At 36.4% G+C, this 18,549-nt stretch overlaps 1 protein-coding gene across 1 annotated transcript; it reads left to right on the plus strand.

Moving 5' to 3' along the window:
- The first annotated feature begins 2,235 nt into the window (after positions 1 to 2,235).
- Positions 2,236 to 18,519, plus strand: LOC122140433 (aspartate aminotransferase, mitochondrial-like). Its single transcript, XM_042744062.1, has 10 exons — positions 2,236 to 2,411; positions 13,932 to 14,088; positions 14,579 to 14,707; positions 14,802 to 14,861; positions 15,089 to 15,250; positions 15,428 to 15,532; positions 15,746 to 15,896; positions 16,863 to 17,028; positions 17,114 to 17,264; positions 17,372 to 18,519. Exons 1-10 carry the CDS (start codon positions 2,329 to 2,331, stop codon positions 17,492 to 17,494), a joined length of 1,287 nt encoding a protein of 428 aa, XP_042599996.1. The 5' UTR covers positions 2,236 to 2,328; the 3' UTR covers positions 17,495 to 18,519.
- Positions 18,520 to 18,549: the final 30 nt, after the last annotated feature.

Raw genomic sequence — 18,549 nt, forward strand, 5'->3', positions numbered from 1 at the left:
TAATTCAATGATTTGCTGCTTCTTTGTCTTTATTTGTGAAACCTACTAGCAATTTTTGAGTGAAAACTGTTTCACCACCAATTTGTATTTTTCAGTGTACCTACGTATTTTCATTACAGTAAACAAATCTCATTAACAACACCAAAACTAGTGAGAATACACCATACACAGGCTTAGAATCCACTTTTCAAGCTATATGCCTCAAAGCTCAAGATGAAGCTTACAGCAACTACAAACACTAAACTTCTAAGACAAATATTTAACAGCCTCAGTTTATCATCCCTGGATCTCCTGCAAGGCAAGCAAGGATGTTACCACTGAACCACCAATGCTCTCGGCCACTCAGTGTACGCTAATGTAATTATATAGTCCTTTAATGTCCTTGTGAGCCTCATAAGTCTCACAGAAAATTTGAAAGCATAAAAGGGAAAAGGAGGATGGTGACTAAGAAGACTTGAGTGAGTGGATGTTAAATGGTCACTTCTGTTAAATACATGTTGAGGCACACAGATTCATTCTTTACTTGCATATAAAAAAACATGCAAAGCATTTTTTGCAGTAATTGTAAAGTAAATTTGATATTTCACTATTATAATATGTAATAATATGTCAGTATTTACTGCATATGAAATTAAACTGCAGGGTACAACAACCGTAGGCAGAGGATCTGCTATATTAAAGCTGCAGTATAAAGACATCATCCTTTATATCCCAAGACAAGCTTGTAAGAGGTGAGCCTTATATTTACACTTCTTTAAATAGTAAGGGTTCAAGTATGCCAAAATTGCTGCGATGTGTGGCGCAACATTGACTCCAAGTGGCCACTTATTATTATTGCACTAGATTGTTAATGTGCACATTGCTTCACTCTTGAAAGTGCTGGATCTCAGTCAGATCACTAGTAAATTCACTGTTTTAAGAGCAACAAATAAAGCTTGTGAATAATGAAAAAATGTCTGAACCAAGGAAATGGGTAAAGGAATTAGCTGTAGTGATACACAAGCAATAATTAGGCCTTTTAAAGGGATACTCCACCCCAAAATGAAAATTTTGTCATTAATCACTTACCCTCATGTCGTTCCAAACCCGTAAAAGCTCCGTTTGTCTTCAGAACACAATTTAAGATATTTTGGATGAAAACCAGGAGGCCTGTGACTGTCCCATAGATTGCCAAGTAAATAACAGTGTCAAGGTCCATAAAAGGTATGAAAATCATCGTCAGAATACTCCATCTGCCATGATCTCCATATCACCGTATGCTGTGTATGCTCTTCTGTATCATCCGCGCCACAAGGATGCGCTGTTCTTACATGCATTAAGCTTTGATTTGAAAGAAAACAGCACATCCTTGTGGCACGGATGATACAGAAGAGCATACGCAGCTTACGGTGATATGGAGTGACACAGAGGATACTGTTGACAAAGGAATTGTTGAATAAAGTCATTATTTTTGTTTTCTTCACTTACAAAAAGTGTTCCCGTCGCTTCATATAACCCTTGCACGTCTGATGGCAGATGGAGTATTTTGACGACGACTTTCATATCTTTTATGGGAATTGAATATGTTGTTTAATTTGCAGTCAATGGGACAGTCACAGGCCTCCCGGTTTTCATTCAAAATATCTTAAATTGTGTTCCGAAGACGAACGGAGCTTTTACGGGTTTTGAACGATTTTATTTATGACATTTAATATCTTATTACTTTTAAAATAGCGAGATACTTTTGCACAACATTTAGGGCAGTTAAATACTTCAAATTAACCACAACAGATGTACAATTAGTCTTTCTTTTCATAATGTCTCAACAACAAATTCAAATGGCCAGGACTACTCTTTTCTATGTTTTACCTTGCTAATTTGCTGGTCTTAGCTGGTTTAAGCCAGTCAAGCTGATCTTCCAGCCTGGCCAAGCTGGTGTTGTTGGTTTTAGTTAGTTGTTCTCCTGGTCTCCCAGCCTGACCAGCTAAAGAAGTCAAAACCCATGTAAAACCAGCCTGCTAAATCAGATATGACCACGCTGGAAGACTTGGCTAAAATCAGCCATCCAGCTTTTTCCCAGAAGAGGGATATATAGACAACACATTTCAATTTAGTATTAATCTCATCAGACTAGTTGCTCCTAGTTGCTGTCTAGTCCTCTGACGGTTAACCCACGTCTCAGTCCCATTTACTCCTATCGCTGTTTAATTTACTGTACTACCTCTTGTCTCCAGCCGCTATGCAATGTAATGTCCTTGGAGGCGCTATAAACAACACAAGCAGCAGACAAGTTAAAGTCGCCAGCCAGTGTGCTTTTTTTCTCCCACCAAGACATCTGGGCTTCCAGCAATGGCCCTGCTGAAATCCACCAAGATTTTGACTAGTGTAGGGGCCCAGGCCCCTTTTTTAGCAGTCCTACAACTCCGTGCAAGGTAACTTGAGGCTTTATTTTTCTTGTGTAAACACTCCGCTGCCAAGTATGCTTGTGCTAGCTTTAGCGGACTGAGCGCTAGAGCAGCACAGAGCCGCTGAAAGTTACAGTATAACACTATACTGTATCACAAGAGATATTAACCTTGCGCTTATAATTCAACATAGTTATTAATGCCATCGATATTTAATAGCGACGACGGTCAATGTCAGAAGTTATCATATACCAGGGCTTTGATAATCGAGCAGAGTTCAGGAGATCAGCAGACTGGCGAGATATTTTTCACGTTAAATGTTCATAATGACATTACTGATGTATCAGGTTCAACTAGGCCTGCTACCGTCTGATTTAAGGTTGTTCATAGATTTTTTTATGTTATTGTGGTGGCATTATTGCATGATAGTTTGTAAGTTTGAGTTAAACAAAGCAACCTCCTTTTGAGAGAGTTTTTTCTTTCTTTTACTGTTGTTTCTGTTTTTAAAAGTATTAAGTTACATCAGTAATCACTGATGCTGCTAGTTACCAGGAACTTAGCAAGAGCACTTTTTAAAGTCATCAACTTAATTTATTTTCTCTGATAATTAATTTTCATCTACTTGTACAATAATTTTAAAATTTCTCTTAACCTTTTGTAAACTAGCAGTGCATTTAAATTTAAAGAACATTAATTAAACATTTATCCAGTTATTTACAGTTTTTTTTTACAATTTTCATAAGAAAGGTGTACATTTTCAAAACTCTTAGTACAAAACTCTAAACTCATCACTTGTAACACCACTAGACATTCTTTGAAAACATGATCTCATGATTTCATTGTAGTTGCACATATTTTCATGGCACATAATCATTATTTCAAAACCCAAGATCATTGTGATATGTACTGAGAACAATACATTTGGTTTAATCACCAAAACACAACAGTAAGATCTTCTTTCAATTTAGTACTTTTAAAAATCAGTTCATCCAAGAGCAAACAATGCAAGATTCATGTTTAAAATCACTTTTGTTGCTGAAATAATTACAGTAATATAGGCAATAACTGACGTGCTAAAAAATACACTTACATTACCTAACTCACATATCTCACATAAAATACTTAAAGTTTGTAAAAGTATTTATCCAGTGTGTTATCAAAAGGTGTGATGAAGTTATGATATGGCCATAAGGTTTTGTGCTAGAACAGAGTTTACTGTCAATGCAGTAAATGTCCTTACTGTGCCATAAGACTGAATCTATACTCTAGCTGAACTTTTCAGATAAAGGGTGAGTTATAGTAATGTGCAGTTTTTACCGTGGTAATACTTCTGTATACAGTATCCCATGGCATAATGTAATGTAAAATCCTGTATTTGATGCCATTTGTTTCCCTTCTTCTGATACATCTCTGATCAGTTCCTCTCCCTTGTTTCCTGTTGTATGTTCAAAAATAGCAAAATGCATATTTTTTACAAATGAAGACGTCCTCAAATTGAAGGTAATTTTGTCAAGTTTTGCTTACTTCTGTTTACCAAATTGTCCCCAAAATATGGTTACAGTAAGTAGATAAAGACACACACACACAAAATAGTGGTTATCATTTTAGATAAATCACTTTTAGTGTAAAAATAATTCATTGCATTTTTATTATCCCCAAATTGCTATCAAGTTGTATAGAAACTATATATCTATTGAGTTTATATATATATATATATATATATATATATATATATATATATATATATATATATATATATAAGATGCACTAAATGATTTACTGATTAACCATTAAATAATAGACAAATGTATTAAAACTGAATGAGAAGTCATACAAATGAAAAGTTTGAAAGTAAGAGCTTTATGAAAGGCAGTTACCGGTACTGTGAATGAAACATTTATATAGATGAAACACTTATTTTGTGTAGTGAAAAGGATACTTTCTGATTGTGTGTATTGTACTAAAACAATTGAAAATATGATGAAATGTTTGAAAAAAAGTGCACTTCTGATGATTTGTTGTGAGATTAGTACTTAGAGTTTTGAAAATGTATCACTTGCTTGTGAAAATAATACCAAACCAATAAAAAAACTGTACCTGTTTTTATATCTGCTTATTTTTATCTACATTTTATTTGTTTTATTTTTTTATTAATTTTTTTTGTTCCCTTTGAGTGTACTTAAATGTGACTTAACATTACAAAAAAATATGCTCTGGTAACGCCTCATTACACATTCTTCTTCAAAACTGGCCAATCACTACAGCCCATTCTCAGTCAGAAGCATGCATGTCTACATAAAGCCCCATATGCTCCTTAAAAATTACATTATTGTTATTAATTAATGTTTTGCCTGTTGAGGATAAAAGCAACTGTGCTTGTACTGTAGTATGGTTTTTATTGTAGTTCTGGTTGCTGAATGATACAAGGTGATTGACATTTAGAGCCAGGTTGAAATGGGTAGTGTGTGAGCATGACACATGATTGGTTCTGAAGCAGAGGGTGGGGCGCTGTGCACCTTTTTCCATTGGAGTATTTGCAGTACTTTATGTGGGTGGGGTTTACATTGGAATTATACTCCCATTTTACACCGGTAATTACAGAGTTGACCTTCTTAATTTAGAAGGACGTGGCCATTCTGAAACTGTGGGCCAAGCATCCTTCAGAACAAACACAGACATGTGACGTGTTTAACAGTAAAGGGATTTTTAACTCCAGGTTTGAGTTCAGACATGACTGTAAGTCTCATGAATGGCGTTAGACGAGGTTAGCAGTGTAGTTCAAGCTTTTAATGACTTTCCTTCCAGTTTAAAGAACAGAAGCTCTGTAATGATAATCGCCTTATGATAAACTAATACAGCTTGGAGAAATTTTAATGAGACTTCAAAAGAATGGCTAGATAGTTCTCCTAATGTATACACAAATTGGTTTTCGAGTCAGACAGTGTAAAGACAAGGTGGTCTATTTTGAGGGGGAAGTCATGGCCTAACAGTTAGAGAGTTTGGCTCCTAACCCTAAGATTGTGGGTTCGAGTCTCGGGCCAGCAATACCACGACTGAGGTGCCCTTGAGCAAGGCACCGAACCCCCAACTGCTCCCTGGGCGCCGCAGCATAAATGGCTGCCCACTGCTCCAGGTGTGTGTTCACGGTGTGTGTGTGTTAACTGCTGTGTGTGTGCACTTTGGATGGGTTAAATGCAGAGCACGAATTCTGAGTATGGGTCACCATACTTGGCTGTATGTCACGTCACTTCACTTTTTCACTTTAAATATTAGAGATGTTTGAACTTAAGTCTTCGGCACTGCTCCACATTCTTTAGAGTTTACAGCTATAAGAGTGTTTGACCTCAGTTACTTCCAAAAGTGAATCCAAGACTGAAAGTAAAATGTAACTTTTATATATCAATTAGACTTTTAAATATCATTAAATGTGCTTTAACTTAAATATCAATTTCCTATGATAATATGCAGTAACTAGATAGTAAAGTTTGTGTTCAAACTTTAAGTTGGCTTGAAAAAGCCTGACCAGAAAGTTTGAAAAATTTAGAAAGTTTGAAAAGTTTAAAAAGTTTAAAAAGATTTAAAATTTTGAAAAGTTCAGAAATTTTAAAAAAGAAAGTGATTAACATATTGCTAGCATTAAAAGCAAGTGACTAACATGTCATTAGCATGATTAGCAAAGTTGCTAGCATGTTGCTAGCATAATTAGCAAGTGACTAGCATGTACTTAACATGATTAGCAAGGTATCTAGCATGTCACTAGCATGTTTGTAGCATGATTAGCAAGTGACTAGCATGTTTTTAGCATGATTATCGATTGACTAGCATGTCGCTAGCATTTTTCTAGCATGATTAGCAAGTGACTAGCATGTCGCTAGCATGTTTCTAGCATGATTAGCAAGTGACTAGCATGTCACTAGCATGTTTTTTAGCATGATTAGTGAGTGACTAGCATGTCAGTAGCATTTTTTTAGCATGATTAGCGAGTGACTAGCATGTCGCTAGCATGATAAGCATGTTACTAGCATGTCGCTAGCATGTTTCTAGCATGATTAGCAAGTGACTAGCATGTCGCTAGCATGTTTCTAGCATGATTAACAAGTGACTAGCATGTCACTAGCATGTTTTTAGCATGATTAGCTAGTGACTAGCATGTCGCTAGCATGTTTTTATAGCATGATTAACAAGTGACTAGCATGTCACTAGCATGTTTTTTAGCATGATTAGCTAGTGACTAGCATGTCGCTAGCATGTTTCTAGCATGATTAGGAAGTGACTAGCATGTTGCTAGCATGTTTTTAGCATGATTAGCAAGTGACTAGCATGTTTTTAGCATGATTAGCGATTGACTAGCATGTCGCTAGCATGTTTCTAGCATGATTATCAAGTGACTAGCATGTCGCTAGCATGTTTCTAGCATGATTAGCAAGTGACTAGCATGTCACTAGCATGTTTTTAGCATGATTAGTGAGTGACTAGCATGTCGCTAGCATGTTTTTAAGCATGATTAGCAAGTGACAAGCATGTTTTTAGCATGATTAGCAAGTTACTAGCATGTCGCTAGCATGTTTCTAGCATGATTAGCAAGTGACTAGCATGTCACTAGCATGATTAGCAAGTTACTAGCATGTCGCTAGCATGTTTTCTAGCATGATTAGCGAGTGACTAGCTTGTCACTAGCAAGTTTTTTTAGCATGATTAGCGATTGACTAGCATGTTCGCTAGCATGTTTCTAGCATGATTAGCAAGTGACTAGCATGTCACTAGCATGATTAGCAAGTTACTAGCATGTCGCTAGCATGTTTCTAGCATGATTAGCAAGTGATTAGCATGTCGCTAGCATGTCTTTAGCATGATTAGCAAGTGACTAGCATGTGACTAGCATGTTTTTATCATGATTAGCGAGTGACTAGCATGTCGCTAGCATGATTTTTCTAGCATGATTAGCAAGTGATTAGCATGTCGCTAGCATGTTTTTTAGCATGATTAGCAAGTGACTAGCATGTTGTTTAGCATGATTAGTGATTGACTAGCATGTCGCTAGCATGTTTCTAGCATGATTAGCAAGTGACTAGCATGTCGCTAGCATGTTTCTATGATAATCTAGCTAAAACCAGTTGATTCAGTAAAGAAAACCAGCTAAAACCAGCTAAAACCAGCTAAGACCAGCTAAGACCAGCGTGACAGTGGCCAAAACTACTTTAAAACCATGTTAAAAGCATGTTAAAAAGCATGTTTCTAACCTGATTATCAAGTTACTAACATGTTGTTAACATGTTTCTATGATAATCTAGCTAAAACCAGTTGATTCAGTAAAGGAAAACCAGCTAAAACCCAGCTAAGACCAGCTAAGGCCAGCGTGACAGTGGCCAAAACCACTTTAAACCATGTTAGAAGTATGTTTCTAGTCTGATAAGCAAGTTACTAGCATTTTGTTAACATTTTTCTATTCTAATCCAGCTAAAACCAGTTGATTCAGTAAAGAAAACCAGCTAAAACCAGCTAAGACCACCTAAGGCCAGCGTGACAGTGGCCAAAACCACTTTAAAACCATGTTAAAAGCATGTTTCTAGTCTGATTAGTGAGTAACTAGCATGTTGTTTTCATTTTTTCTATACTAAACCAGCTACAACCAGTTGATTCAGTAAAGAAAACCAGCTAAGACCAGGTAAGGCCAGCGTGACAGTGGCCAAAACCACTTTAAAAACCATGTTAGAAGTATGTTTCTAGTCTGATTAGTGAGTAACTTGCATGTTGTTAGCATGTTTCTATGCTAATCCGGCCAAAACCAGCTTAAACCAGTGGATTCAGTAAAAAACCAGCTAAAACCCAGCTAAGACCAGCGTGACAGTGGCCAAAACCACTTAAAAACCAGCTTGGGAGACTAGCCAAAGCAACTGATCAGCTTAGGCTGGTTTTAGCTGTATTCTCAGTAGGGAGTTTTTAAGGTTTGCTATTGTAGTAGACAACTTAAATACATTATAAGTCTTATTTTGTAAAAGTTTGCACCCCCTCAATGAAAGTCTATGGGATTTAAGGTGGTTTTGGTAGTCTGGTTTACGAAAACCATAAGCCGGATCAGTTAGAAAAGATATAGCAACCCGAGTCAGACCAGTCTGAAGGTCTGACCCGAGTTTGGTGGTTCTAGCTTGAAAGCTCTAGGAGGAGATAGTGTTTAAAATTTGGCTCAGAAGAATAATAATAACTAGAATGTACATTTCCTGAAGAAAATGTGAGTGGTGCTTGCAGTGGCAAAACTCGGCCCTCGGTTGTTTGGGTTTCTTTTTATAGAGTTTATAGCCTGATTTATCTCTTAGCTAATCACTATTAGCATGTAGCTATTCACTGCTAGCATGGCTAGCATGTTGGAATTCCAGTTTGCTAGCATGAGTCAAAAGAGCCAACCGCCATGTCTGTACGATGTTCTGATTCAGAGATATAGGTCTTGCAAAACGGTTGCTAGGGTACTCTCTTTGGTTGCTAGGGAGTGGCCTGGCAGCTCCCAATGATGATACTCCAAAGGATGCTTGACAATATAAGCCAACCCCCATGTCTCTACGATGTTTTGATGCAGAGAGATAGGTCTTGCAAAACGGTTGCTAGGGTACTCTGTTTGGTTGCTAGGGAGTGGCTTGGCAGCTGGGAATGATAGCTGCTTTCCAGTATGAATGACATAAACGAACCCCCATGCCTTTATGATATTTAGATTTGAAGATATCCCTCTATGCTTTGGGTTGCTAGGGTGCTCTAAATGGTTGCTAGGGGCGTGGCTATGAAGTCTTGAAGGTGATTCCTGATTGGTCGTTTGCTGCCCCGAGTCAAACGAGCCCACCCTCATGTTTCTATGACACTTCTATCCAAAGATATTCATTTGATCTTTTTCAATGGAAGTCTATGGAGTTTGTTAGTAAGGGGCCCTAAATGGTTGCTAGGGCGTGGCTTGACTGCTTCACAATAATCCTGACAGACTGATTGGCTGCCTGATTAAAATGAGCCCACCCCCATGTCTCTATGACATTGTGATCCAGAGTTATGTTCAATGCCATACTCCTAGGTAAAGTACCATAGTAGGAAAAACGCGCTGTTTCATGGGCGATCCCTCACCATAGTATGTCTATGGGGCAACTTTGGGGGGCTCTTGCGCCCCAGGGGTACAACTTATACCCCACTGTGGGGTATGTTCTCGCACAGCCTGATAGCCCTCTCCAAATGTGGTGATTCACATGTTTCTGCGAAATTCTCTCTCGGAGCTACGATCCGTCAAAGTTGGCCGCAATGCATTGTCTATGCGATTTTTCGGGCGATATTTCGCCCGTTGTACGAACATCGTACGCCCGATCGCTTATAAAAGTCATAGCACACCATTCCCGAATAGGCCGCACGATTTGACGCCTCTTTTGCGGGTCTGTGACAAAAACTGCGGGACTAGTTACGCGCCGAAATTTGTACGGAAGAAGAATAATAATAATAAGTATGGAGCATAGTAATAGTGATGCTTTGCCTTCGGCAAGCACCACTAATAACTAGATAAAAAAGTTCGTCAAGACAAACTTTAAGTTGGCTTGAGAAAGCCTGAACAGAAAGTTTGAAAAGTTTAGAAAGTTTGAAAAGTTTGAAAAGTTTAAGAAGTTTAATAAAGCAAGTGACTAGCATGTCATTAGCATGATTAGCAAAGTTACTAGCATGTTTCTAGCATGATAAACTAGTTACTAGCCATGTTGCTAGCATAATTAGCAAGTTACTAGCATGTCGCTAGCATGTTTCTAGTATGATTAGCAATTGACTAGCATGTCACTAGCATGTTTTCTAGCATGATTAGCAAGTGACTAGCATGTCGCTAGCATGTTTTTAGCATGATTAGCAAGTGACTAGCATGTTTTTTAGCATGATTAGCAAGTTACTAGCATTTCGCTAGCATGTTTCTAGCATGATTAGCGAGTGACTAGCATGTCGCTAGCATGTTTTTTAACATGATTAGCGAGTGACGTGCATGTCGCTAGCATGTTTTTAGCATGATCAGCGAGTGACTAGCATGTCACTAGCATGTTTTTTAGCATGATTAGCGAGTGACTAGCATGTTGCTAGCATGTTTTTAGCATGATTAGCGAGTGACTAGCATGTCGCTAGCATGTTTTTAGCATGATTAGCGATTGACTAGCATGTCGCTAGCATGTTTTTAGCATGATTAGCAAGTTACTAGCATGGCGCTAGCATGATTAGCGAGTGACTAGCATGTCGCTAGCAGGTATCTAGCATGATTAGCATGTTACTAGCATGTCGCTAGCATGATTAACAAGTTACTAGCATGTTTCTAACATTATTAGCATGTTGCTAGGATAGATAGATAGATAGATAGAGATAGATAGATAGATAGATAGATAGATATTTTGATATGATTGGTAGATAGATAGATAGATAGATAGATAGATAGATAGATAGATAGATAGAAATGGTCAGATGATAGATAGATAGATAGATAGATAGATAGATAGATAGATAGATAGATAGATAGATAGATAGATAGAAATAGTCAGACGATAGATAGATAGATAGATAGATAGATAGATAGATAGATAGATAGATAGATAGATAGATAGATAGATAGATAGATAGATAGATAGAAACAGTCAGATGATAGATAGATAGCAGTCAGATGATAGATAGATAGATAGATAGATAGATAGATAGATAGATAGATAGATAGATAGATAGATAGATAGATAGATAGATAGATAGATAGATAGATAGATAGATAGATAGATAGATAGAAACAGTCAGATAGATAGATAGATAGATAGATAGATAAACAGTCAGATAATAGATAGATAGATAGATAGATAGATAGATAGATAGATAGATAGATAGATAGATAGATAGATAGATAGTCAGATGAGTCAGATAGATAGATAGATAGATAGATAGATAGATAGATAGATAGATAGATAGATAGATAGATAGATAGATAGATAGATAGAGATAGATAGATAGATGAGTCTGAATGAGTTTGAAAGGGTTAGTAATAGTACAAAGAAGGCATCTCTGATTGAGTGTAATGGGCTTCAGTGTGTTTAGATTTGAATTTTTGACAGTTGGAGTTTACGGAATGTTCAGATGAGCAGAGGCTTTCCAATGTAAGTCTATGGGGGATTTTTATGATTTTTAATCTTCATTTTTATGAAAACCGTAAAGTCCAATCAGTCTAAAAAGATATAGCAACTCGAGTCAGATCAGTCTGAAGAGCTGGGCTGAGTTTGGAGTCTGTAGAGTTAAAGCTCTAGGAGGAGTAGCAGTCAGAAATTTAGTCTCAGAAGAATAATAATAATAACTAGATAAAAAAGTTCGTTAAGATAAACTTTAAGTTGGCTTGAGAAAGCCTGAACAGAAAGTTTGAAAAGTTTAGAAAGGTTTGAAAAGTTTAAGAAGTTTAATAAAGCAAGTGAGCTAGCATGTCATTAGCATGATTAGCAAAGTTACTAGCATGTTTCTAGCATGATAAGCTAGTTACTAGCATGATTAGCGAGTGATTAGCATGTCACTAGCATGTTTTTAGCATGATTAGCAAGTGACTAGCATGTCACTAGCATTTTTTTAGCATGATTAGCAAGTTACTAGCATGTCGCTAGCATGTTTTTAGCATGATTAGCGAGTGACTAGCATGTCGCTAGCATGTTTCTAGCATGATTAGCCAGTGACAGGCATGTCACTAGCATGATTAGCAAGTTACTAGCATGTTGCTAGCATGTTTCTAGCATGATTAGCAAGTGACTAGCATGTCACTAGCATGATTAGCGAGTGACTAGCATGTCGCTAGCATGTTTCTAGCATGATTAGCAAGTGACTAGCATGTTTTTAGCATTATTAGCGAGTGACTAGCATGTCGCTAGCATGTTTCTAGCATGATTAGTAAGTGACTAGCATGTCGCTAGCATGTTTTTTTTAGCATGATTAGCAAGTGACTAGCATGTTTTTTAGCATGATTAGCGAGTGACTAGCATGTCGCTAGCATGTTTTCTAGCATGATTAGCAAGTGACTAGCATGTTTCTAGCATGATTAGCGAGTGACTAGCATGTTGCTAGCATGTTTCTAGCATGATTAGCATGTTACTAGCATGTCACTAGCATGTTTCTAGCATGATTAACGAGTGACTAGCATGTCTCTAGCATGTTTTTTGCATGATTAGCATGTTACTAGCAGGTCGCTAGCATGTTTCTAGCATGATTAGCAAATTACTAGCATGTCACTAGCATGATTAGCAAGTTACTAGCATGTCACTAGCATGTTTCTAGCATGATTAGCATGTGACTAGCATGTCGCTAGCATGATTAACAAGTTACTAGCATGTTTCTAACATTATTAGCATGTTGCTAGGATAGATAGATAGATAGATAGATAGATAGATAGATAGATAGATAGATATAAATTGTCAGATGATAGATAGATAGATAGATAGATAGATAGATAGATAGATAGATAGATAGATAGATAGAAAGAAATAGTCAGACGATAGATAGATAGATAGATAGATAGATAGATAGATAGATAGATAGATAGATAGATAGATAGATAGATAGATAGATAGATAGATAGATATAAACAGTCTGATGATAGATAGATAGATAGATAGATAGATAGATAGATAGATAGATAGATAGATAGATAGATATAGTCAGACGATAGATAGATAGATAGATAGATAGATAGATAGATAGATAGATAGATAGATAGATAGATAGATAGATAGAAGCAGTCAGAGATAGATCGATAGATATATAGATAGATAGATAGATTGATAGATAGATAGATAGATAGATAGATAGATAGATAGATAGATAGAAACAGTCAGATGATAGATAGATAGGTAGATAGATAGATAGATAGATAGATAGATAGATAGATAGATAGATAGATAGATAGAAACAGTCAGATGATAGATAGATAGATAGATAGATAGATAGATAGATAGATAGATAGATAGATAGATAGATATATAGATAGATAGATGCGTCTGAATAAGTTTGAATGGGTTAGTAATAGTACAAAGAAGGCATGTCTGATTGAGTGTAATGAGCTTCAGTGTGTTTAGATTTGAATTTTTGACAGTTGGAGTTTACGGAATGTTCAGATGAGCAGAGGCTTTTCAATGTAAGTCTATGGGATTTTTATGATTTTTAATCTTCATTTTTATGAAAACCGTAAGTCCAATCAGTCTAAAAAGATATAGCAACTCGAGTCAGATCAGTCTGAAGAGCTGGGCTGAGTTTGGAGTCTGTAGAGTTAAAGCTCTAGGAGGAGTAGCAGTCAGAAATTTAGTCTCAGAAGAATAATAATAATAATAATAAGTTTAAATAGTAGATCAGTAAGTTGGCTTTCTCAAGCCAACTTAATAAGTTTAAATAGTAGATCAGTAAGTTGGCTTTCTCAAGCCAACTTAATAATAATAAGATTAGATAGTAGATCAGTAAGTTGGCTTTTTCAAGCCAACTTAATAACTATTTGGCTGTAGCAGCATACTTGCACTCAATACTTAACTTTTTTTTTATTTTTCTCAGCTCATGGTGGACTGAGGTACAGATGGGACCCCCTGATCCCATCCTGGGTGTCACAGAGGCTTTCAAGCGTGACACCAACCCCAAGAAGATGAACCTCGGAGTAGGAGCTTATAGAGATGATCAGGGCAAGCCCTTTGTTCTGAGCTGTGTCCGAAAGGTGCTATCTTACATATCTTACACACCTTCAAGGGATAGCTCACCCCAAAATGAAAATTCTGTAACATTTCCTCACCCACAAGTTATTCCAAACCTGAATGAATTTCTTGCAGTTGTTGAACACACAAGAGAATATTTTGAAGGTTGTTGGTAACCAAAAAGTTGATGGTTGCTGTTGACTTTCATAGTTTCATTTTTTCATAACAAAATACAATGGAGGTCAATCGCAAGTAGAGGGTGAGCAAATGTTTTTATTTATGGGTGAACTATCCCTTTTATTATAATGTAACAATTGCCGTACTTTACGCTATTGTCTTGTTAAGTTTCACCCTGTTTATATTATTTTACCGTCTAAGACTTTTTTTGTTTTTATAGCTGGCCTACATTTAAATCAGCAATTGTCCATAATGCTATCCATTTCCGATCAGCCAACTAAAGCTTTAATATTCTAATCCCTGCCCAAAACAAATGACAGATTTTGGTATTGTCAGGCTGAGGCCCAGATTGCTGCTAAGAAGTTGGATAAAGAGTACCTTCCTATTGGAGGGTTGGCAGAATTTTCAAAGGCCTGCTCTCAGCTGGCTCTTGGACCTGATAATGAGGTCTTAAAAAGCGGAAGAGTAAGTAGTTTAAAGCAAAACATTTTGAAAGGAAGTCTTTTGATTATTAAATGATTAGATGTGATTGTTAATTGCCAGTTCTCTTTGCCCACAGAGCATCACCGTCCAGACTATCTCAGGAACTGGATCTCTACGTGTTGGTGCTAACTTTGTGGTATGTTTTTTATTTTTTTGAGTTTGTGGTGCTGTGTTAGGCCAGATTGCTCTTGTTCAAGACTATAATAATACTTTTCTGGAACCAAGGCTACTGAAGAAGTGGATGATCACTGTTGACTCTGTTGTTATGTCTGGTGATTATTGATTGAAAGGGGGTTAAAACATATGAAATGTAGCTCACCACAAGTAGTCGCAGCTCTGTCTCTCTCACTTTTTCTTGGCTAGTCAAGATTCCACAATGCGTCTCGGGATGTGTACCTGCCTAAACCCTCCTGGGGAAACCACACCCCTATCTTCAGAGATGCAGGCATGCAGCTAAAGGCCTACTCCTACTATGACCCCAAAACCTGTGGCTTTGACTTTAAAGGAGCCTTGGATGATATTTCAGTAAGAAAAACGTTTTTATATCTTGTACTTTATTGGGGATACACGTTATACATTTGTTGCATTTTAGTTTTCTGATTTTCTTCTGATCCCCCTTTTCTTTGCATAGTCAAGTATTAATAAAGTGTGGGGGAAAATCCTATAAATAAGATTTATTTAATAATATTAAATCTCTTTCAGAAAATCCCTGAGAAGAGTGTGATTGTTCTGCACGCGTGCGCTCATAATCCCACAGGAGTGGACCCAAGGCCCGAGCAGTGGAAAGAGATGGCCGCTCTGATCAAGGTAACTGGTTCTGGCATTAAATTAAAGCCCAAAATCCAGCTGACCATAGGTCTCAGAAAACCCACACAGTAAAGTGACAGAGAGATATAGTCGGAAAGCTTATATATATTATAAATATAACCTTATCTTTGTGTTTGACCAGTTGGACCAATAAAAGTCTCAAATGAATGGCTATGTCAGTGATAATAAGTTTCTTCGCTCTCATTTCAACAGAAGAGAAATCTCCTGGTGTTCTTTGACATGGCCTACCAGGGATTTGCCAGTGGTGACATTGATCGTGATGCTTGGGCTGTGCGTGATTTCATTGAGCAGGGGCACAACATTCTTCTGTCCCAGTCTTTTGCTAAGAACATGGGCCTGTATGGTGAGCATCGAATATATTATTAAAACAAATCCTCAGTTTGCACTTATATTACATTTATATACAACACATATATACAAGATATATTTACTTCAAACAACACTAATATATTGTAATTTTAAGAGTTTTAATTGAGTGTGTCTTGAATATTTGAATACTCAAAGTTTGGGGTCAGTAAAAATATTTATAAAAGACATCTCTTATGCTCACCAAATCTGCATTTATTTAATAAAAAAATCCAGTAAAAGCAGTAATATTGTAAATATTACAATTCAAGATAACTGCCAAATAAATTTAGTAGTGCTGTCAAACGATTAATCACAATTAATCGCATACAAAATATACGTTTTTGCTTACATAATATATATATATGTGTACTGTGTTTATTTATTATGTATATATAAATACACACACATGCATGTATATATTTCAGAAAAATGTTATGTTTATATATTAAATATATTTATATATAATATAAATTATGTAAATACATGTAAATATTTTCAAAATATATACTGTATGTGTGTGTATTTTTATATATATATATATATATATATATATATATATATATATTATACACAGAACACATACATATATTATGCAAACAAAAACTTTTATTTTGTATGCAATTAATCATTTGACAGCCCTAAAATTTAGCAAAGCTAAATTTTCAGCAGCCACGACTCAAGTCTTTAGTGTCACGTGATCCTTCAAAAACCACTATGCCGATTTGGTCCTCAAGAATCATTTTATTATAATATATGTTAAACAGTCGTGTTGCTTAATTATTTTAGTGGAAACTAAATTTTTCCAGCATTCTTTATTATTAGAAAGTTCAAAAGATCAGCATTTATTTGAAATATAAGTCTTTTGTAACAATATAAATTTCTTTACACTGTCACTTTTGATAAAAATACTTAAGAATAGGAAAGTGCTCTAGGTCAGTGCTCTGTACCTTTGTGTCTTCAGGTGAGCGTGTAGGGGGCTTCACGGTGGTCTGTAAGGATGTTGAAGAGGCTAAGCGTGTGGAATCCCAGCTGAAAATTCTCATACGGCCCATCTACTCCAACCCCCCTATGAATGGAGCTCGTATCGCCTCCACCATTCTCAACACGCCTGAACTCTACAAAGAATGGTGAGTCCTGAGATAAAGTCCCATCACAAACACAGCCAATGAGAACTGAGCTGTACAGACTGTGGCTTTACTGTTTTTCTCTTAGGCTCGTGGAGGTGAAAGACATGGCCGACCGCATCATTAAGATGAGGGAGATGCTTGTGTCCAACCTGAAGAAGGAGGGTTCCACTCACAACTGGCAGCATGTCACTGAACAGATCGGAATGTTTTGCTTTACGGGACTCAAACCGGAGCAGGCAAGTCAAGTGGAAGTGCATTCTGGGAATCTCTGATAAGACCTCAGCTATTTTCATTATTTCTCACTGGCTTTTCTCTGCTTGTCTTCTTTATGGCTCTTTGTCAGGTGGAGCGTCTGATTAAAGAATTCTCTATATACATGACAAAAGACGGCCGGATCTCTGTGGCTGGTGTGACGTCTGCAAACGTTGGATATCTAGCACACGCCATCCATGCTGTTACCAAGTGATGCTGGCTACTGAGTCTGTAGTTGCAGCAGACAGAGAGCAAGAAAAAGTCATTCAAATGATTTAGTCTTCTGCTGCATGTCTTTCAGGACCAGATATGAAATAGAACTAATGTAGACTTCCAGTTCACTTGATTTGGTATTATTAATATTAATTCATTACTCTAAATGTGAGCCCCTCAATAAATGAAGGCAGGATTCTTCCTTTCAAAGTGATGAAAACAAGCTTTAAAGGATATCGCGCTTATCATGATTTCCTGTGTCAGAACTGATAAGAATGTTTTTTTTTTTTTTTTTAATAATGGTACAAAATGTTCTGATAGAACAATTAATGACATTTAAAAATCATGTTTTTGTTTTCAAACCAATAACTAAATAAGAGTGACTGAAAAATGAACCCATATGCTTTAAGTTAGAGAAATCATTGAAAGGAGTAAACCAGATTTCATGTTTGGACATTAATTGCAAAATCTTTTAGGGACTGTAACCAGTTTAACATGGTCATTTCACCTAGAGGAGCATAAACACTCTTATCAAACTGGTGATTCGGTATCAAAGGTCTTCTTGAGCTGTAACACATTCTTAGACATGTTTATGACTGTAAGGCACTTATTCTATACTAGTAATGATAGATTGTCCATAATGTGTGCACCACATGTGTTCTGGTGTAATTTAATATGCATTTATCTTGCACTTTTGTCTAGTAGTTCCAAATGTCACACACAAATCATTTCATATGTCAAACCTTTAAGAAAAAAAATTGTCACTGTAATTGGACAAAATCGAATTAAGATTCATTTCGGAATGAAAACTGAACAAAGTATAACTGATATTTCAGTGGTTAATTGATGCTTTAAGAAAAGCTTTAGGTGTTTAGTGTGTGGATGTTGATAATGTTGAACATGCCATGTTTGTAAGTATTATTTAGTTTTGAAAAACTGTTCAAATATATATATTTGTATAACTAACTACTGTGTTCCTAAAGCAAATTTATGAAATTTCTCCAGAAGTTCTCCGGAATAGACATCGAAATGTCACGAGTATGACTGGTTAAACAA

The sequence above is a fragment of the Cyprinus carpio genome, chromosome B18 (assembly GCF_018340385.1).
Source record: "Cyprinus carpio isolate SPL01 chromosome B18, ASM1834038v1, whole genome shotgun sequence".
Lineage (NCBI taxonomy): Eukaryota > Metazoa > Chordata > Actinopteri > Cypriniformes > Cyprinidae > Cyprinus > Cyprinus carpio.

Excerpts from the sequence above, each read along its gene's own strand:
- LOC122140433 (XM_042744062.1), top strand. The coding sequence starts at position 2,329 with ATGGCCCTGCTGAAATCCACCAAGATTTTGACTAGTGTAGGGGCCCAG. Across the intron at positions 15,251-15,427 it reads GAGCCTTGGATGATATTTCA|AAAATCCCTGAGAAGAGTGT; the intron begins GTAAGAAAAACG and ends AATCTCTTTCAG. Across the intron at positions 17,029-17,113 it reads CCTGAACTCTACAAAGAATG|GCTCGTGGAGGTGAAAGACA; the intron begins GTGAGTCCTGAG and ends TTTTTCTCTTAG.